The sequence below is a fragment of the Triticum aestivum genome, chromosome 7A (genome assembly GCF_018294505.1).
Source record: "Triticum aestivum cultivar Chinese Spring chromosome 7A, IWGSC CS RefSeq v2.1, whole genome shotgun sequence".
Classification (NCBI taxonomy): Eukaryota; Viridiplantae; Streptophyta; class Magnoliopsida; order Poales; family Poaceae; genus Triticum; species Triticum aestivum.
Window position 1 is genome coordinate 496,179,433 of NC_057812.1, and position 5,363 is coordinate 496,184,795.

Below are 5,363 nucleotides of genomic sequence, written 5' to 3' on the forward strand. Positions count from 1 at the left end.
AATAAGATGAGAATTCCATCGAAAGCAGCAAAGTAGTGTCTATGGAACAAGGGAATGGAATTTGCAAACTGCAATTGGAGCAAGCAAGAAGCTTTCCACCGAGCGCTGCAGAGAAACAGACAAACGAGAAACGCAGGCAAGGAAAGGAAGGAGCGAGGCCTTGCAGTTCCAGGGCAATATTCCATTCCCCACGAGGCCAGGCCATGAGCTGCCTGCTGTGCTGAGCTAGGCAAAAGCGCTCCCGACGACAAGTGTCCCCTCCCCTCCCAGGCTGGACACCCTGACCGGAGGTCCAGCACAGCATATACTATTACTACCCCCGTTGGTATTGTACCACCACCAGTAGGTGCCTCGTCTTCTCTTCCTGCCGCCAAGATAAACGGAGAAAAAGAAGAAAAGAAAAGAATACTCTGCTAGAGGCAGCATAGAATAGCAAGGCACGCCAATGTGTCGCCAGTCCGGTGCCGCCAAATGGCGAATCTCCTCTCCTCTCCTCCCCTCTCCTCGCGACGGCCGCCTGGCCCTCGCGCCAGCTCGGACGCTGGGTTTGCTCGCTTTGGACAGCCCACAATTAACCACCTCGCTCGTCCAAAGCATCCAATCCAACCCCCTCCTTGTAGTTGCAGGACCTGGACCAGGACCAGGACTAGTATATAAGCATCCCAGCGCAGCCCATCACACCAAAGCGCAGGGTCTGCTGCTACCGCTCGCCCGCATCCCAAATTCCAATTGCGTCCACCACGAGTCGGACACACCAAGCTCTCAAGACAGACCACACGCCACCGCTCGCCGTTCTTGCGGCGGCTGCTGCGGGAATGGGCGTCGTGGAGTGGACGCGCGGGCCGGCCATCGGCAGGGGCTCCTCGGCCACCGTGTCCGTCGCCGTCGACCGCCGCACCGGCGCCGTGCTCGCGGTCAAGTCCGTGGGCGCCGGCCGGGCCGCCGAGCTCCGGCGCGAGCGGGCCGTCCTCCGCGGCCTCAGCTCGCCCTACGTCGTGCGCTGCCTGGACGCCGAGGACGGGAGCGGCGGCGGCGGCCTCGACATGCTCATGGAGTACGCGCCGGGCGGGTCGCTGGCCGACGAGATCAGGCGGTGCGGCGGCCGGTGCGCCGAGGGCCTCATCCGGTCCCGCGCGCGCGACGTCCTGCGCGGGCTCGCGCACGTGCACGCCGCCGGCGTCGCCCACTGCGACGTCAAGGCCCGCAACGTGCTCATCGGCGCCGACGGCCGCGCCCTGATCGCCGACTTCGGATGCGCGCGCCGGACGGGCATTGCCGGCGAGGAGCCGCGGCCGACGGGCGGCACGCCCGTGTTCATGGCGCCCGAGGCCGCGCGGGGCGAGGCGCAGGGCCCGCCCGCCGACATATGGGCGCTCGGCTGCACCGTCATCGAGATGGCCACCGGCGCCGGCCCGTGGCAGCGGTTCGCCACCCCCGTCGCGACGCTGCACCACGTCGCCTTCTCGGGCGAGGCGCCGGAGCTCCCGCCGTGCCTGTCGGACCAGGGCAAGGACTTCCTGGCGAGGTGTCTGCGGCAGGACCCCAGCGAGAGGTGGACGGCAGAGCAGCTGCTCGATCACGAGTTCGTGGCCGTCGACGCCGCCGCCTCGACGTCCAATTCCGTGCCAGGGGTCACCGAGAAGGCCACGTTCGTGTCCCCCAAGAGCGTGCTCGATCAGGCCCTGTGGGAGGACGACGACGACGACACGGCGGCAGACACCGCCGATCCCACGGACAGGGTGCGCGCGCTGGCCGCGGGCGCGCCGGCCGTGCCGGACTGGACCTGGGACGCGAGCTGGATCACGGTCCACGCCGGCCCCAGCGTCGACGACGACACCGAACACGAGCCAGCAATGCCGCCGGAGCAGCCGGAGGCGGGCACGGACACCGACGCCAGCGACTCACCCGCGGGCGGCGGCTCCGCCGGGGAGGCGGGGGCCTCGAGCAGCCAGCACGCCGCACAAGGCAACGGCGATCGGTACGATGGCACGGGCAGCTGTAACGGCGGGCGCAGCGATGATGGAAATCACGTGGTTAGCGATTGCAGTACCGTTCCAATCACAAGCAACGGATTCTTTTCCGATCCCATGTCATGTTTCGCTTGTCCCAAGTCCCGCCCAAGCTGGCCGGCCCGGCCCGTTTATTACAGCGCCACCATGCCTACCTTTCTTCCTCCCGCGTCGCCATTATTGGCAGGAGTGGTGAGTACTCCGGCTCCGACTTAACACGGCGCGAATGCCAGCGATGACATTGCGGAGGAGGGAATGCGGATCGAACGGGCGATTTTTTTCGTTTGGTCGGTCATGCGTCACGCGTGAGTGGCGATGGGGCTAGCGGTGGTTGCGGCTCGCGGCGCGGTACGGCCGGCGGGGTTGGTTAGTTATGAGGCGGCGACGTCGGGTGTGTGTGAGTGAGTGAGTGGCGTCGCCGGCGGGGCCCGGCGGGATGGATGGTTTGCTCGACGTGGCCGCCGTTGGGTCGCGAGCTGGCTGAGTCGGGTGGATGCGCGCGGTCCCGCCCCTCCACCAATTGGCAGCCCCTGAGAGGGACGCTTGTGTGAGCAGAGCACCTACCTCGCCGCATGCACGTTTGGCACGCGCGCCTCGCACCGCCGTGTCGGTCTCGCTTTCTGCTCCCACCATGCGGTTGTAGCGCGAGCTGGGCAGGGCAGAGCGGAGTGTGGATTTTGTATCGTTGACGTCGAGGCGAGCGGTGTCCAGCCGTCCGACTTGTGGTCATGGCGCGCGGTGTTTCGGCCGCGAGGTAACATGCGAACCACCACCAATTTAGGATCTGTGGCACTGGCACTGCAGAGCACAGCACATAGGATCTGTACGTTTACGGTAAGTAATAGTGACGCTGTGGCTGTGACTGTGACGGTGACGAAAGTTCCATGTGGACAAGCGTGCCTGTGCGCGTCTGCAGGACGACGGAGAAGGGCGGGCACATTCTGCGCTTTACGGCCAGATTTTTCTTCCTGTGTTGGGCAGGCCTGACGCCCGAGAGGACGAGATTTTTCCAAGTCGGTGGGCGCGCCTGGCGTGGGCGAGGGTTGCTTCACGTGCGACGATGTTCCGGGCATGAAAAGTAGCCAGCTTCTGACGACGTACTGTACTGCTACATTGATGCCAAACGCAGCTAATTATGTGCCGTTTTTCCTCCCCGAATGTGCTAAAAAACTCGGGGCACTATGTCAGCGGAACATGCTTGATTTGGGTGCAAAGTAGTACTAGTAGTAGAATTGACTTCGTTCGGTCGTGCCGCCGCCGCGGCCAGGGTCGATGCACGCTCCAGTGGCGAGCACAGTTACATGCATCTCCATTTCGTGCGTCCCACATTGATTCATACGCACACTGGCGGCGCAGCAGTATTTGAGCCTGCTCGCTTGATTAAAGCAGTCATCCTCGGGCGTCTCCCGGAAGCGTAGGGTTTAGCCGGGTGTGCGTTTTGGCTGAGGGAGTCGATCATAGTACGAGTTAATTTGACTGACGGGTTAAAAATGGTACCGAGAGAAACGAAAACGATCTTGTGACATGACATGCCCTGCTTGAGCAGAGCAGAGCAGAGACACAAAGGTACAGGCTAGCTAGATCCTGGCGACATGTAGCTGTAGCGAGCAGCTGAAGCGCGCACCCTTGTCGCCTGCACAAGCAAAAGCCGAAAGCGGCCGGAAATCACCATGTCAGCCAGGCTTTGCCGTGAAGCTTTTCCGTCGGGCATTGCCTCCTACGCAAGGATGGCATTTACTCTCTCTCACACACGCGCGCGCGCTTACATGTGTGTGCTTCAAGCAAACAAACCTGCTGCCTCCCTCCCTAGCTTAGCTATAGTGATTACCCTGATCATGCGTGTATGCAATTACCATGGATGGATCGGCATCGGCATCGGCGTCGGCCACACGCAGGAACATGGCTTATCTTTAAATTTAACCAGCCGATTGGATCCGGACGTAGTGATAGTGCTACTAGTTGTAACCGCTGGGGTGTGTGCTCAGCTGTGTTCCGTTTCTTACTTATCCTTCACGGGATAAGTGGTCCTCTGGTGCTACATCTGCATACAGCAGCAAAGGAGGCTAGGGCTGGCTACAGGGGGCTAGAGCTAGGTTGGCACATGGAGCGTATGAATTGGCGGCCAATTGGGCGGATAATTCTATTCTTTTGCCACTTGTGTCGATCGTCCTTTTTACCTTTCGGTGACGATGGGCAGGCAGACCATTCTTTAAATCTCCATGCAGCTAGGAGCAGCTAGAATCCAAATTCCGGATGGGCGTATGTAATGTACGTATATCGCTTTGTGCTTATCTGCATTTCTCATCGTCATCGCCCCGCACGAGAAAATTAACAAACCTTGTCAACGCAAAGCATCGGAATTTCACATTGGTCGGAGACGAGGACTGTCAAATGATCAACAAGATGCCCACACAAACTCTGGGAACATCGACGGGGCACACATACATATATATCCAATCCAAAGCTGATGGGGCTGGTTAGAACCCTGACAATTCTCGTTCGATGACATTGATGCCGCACTTGAGCGAGCACCACAACAGCTTACGGACCGACAGCTATAAACTATGCGAGACATCATCGCTGATGGCTAAGCTCCCTCACGTTTCCCAGATCCAGCCAGCAATCGCGATCACATGCATCGCGGGAGAGTATAATCTTTCTTCTAGCGCTAGACGCTGCCGCTACTGACTGACCAACATTTGCCGCTCCACCCGCGCGCACATGGCGGAACCAGAACCGGGTGGAATGGAATATACTGCTGCCCTCAGGCTGGCTCCGGCCGCGGATCCCTTTTGGCGATCCATCCTTCGCACACAGACATGGGAAGCTACGTACTCTGCTTTGTGTAGTGCCACTACAGAGATATGGCCTCACTCGCTCCTACGCTGGCCAGCGATCTTTTTTCGCCAATAAAGTACGGCGACAGGCGTATGATTGATCCGATCCGGGCTCGTACTCATGAAGATTTCAACCGTTAATTAATACAACCGCCTGCTACGAAATGTAGTACTGATCATACCATCAACGAGGCCGCCCGTTAAATATTTCTGTGTAGGCTGCTGCCTTGGTGCGTCGAATGCAACTTGGGGGGCTAACAAATGGTTTGGTCGCCAGTTGATGCACCATTTTTGTCACATGCCTGCTTGCTTTTTCGCCTTCTTTTGCTTTAAATCTTGCGCAAATTTGAGGCTGGTGTGTTGTGCTGTGGCGCGTTATGAAACGCTGTCGGTTGCATGAATTTCGCGTGTGCTTTCTTTCTTGTGGCTTAAAAAAAGGATTTTTGATAGCTATTTTATTGCAAAATACTGGATGCATAAAGCTGCTGGCATTAGAAAATTCGGACGTCTGATCTCG

At 59.2% G+C, this 5,363-nt stretch overlaps 1 protein-coding gene across 1 annotated transcript; it reads left to right on the forward strand.

Moving 5' to 3' along the window:
- The first annotated feature begins 209 nt into the window (after nucleotides 1–209).
- On the forward strand, nucleotides 210–3,808 carry LOC123147779 (mitogen-activated protein kinase kinase kinase 18). The gene has a single exon (XM_044567089.1). It carries the CDS (start codon nucleotides 816–818, stop codon nucleotides 2,223–2,225), a length of 1,410 nt encoding a protein of 469 aa, XP_044423024.1. The 5' UTR covers nucleotides 210–815; the 3' UTR covers nucleotides 2,226–3,808.
- Nucleotides 3,809–5,363: the final 1,555 nt, after the last annotated feature.

Coding starts and splice junctions, on each gene's coding strand:
- LOC123147779 (XM_044567089.1), top strand. CDS start 816: ATGGGCGTCGTGGAGTGGACGCGCGGGCCGGCCATCGGCAGGGGCTCC.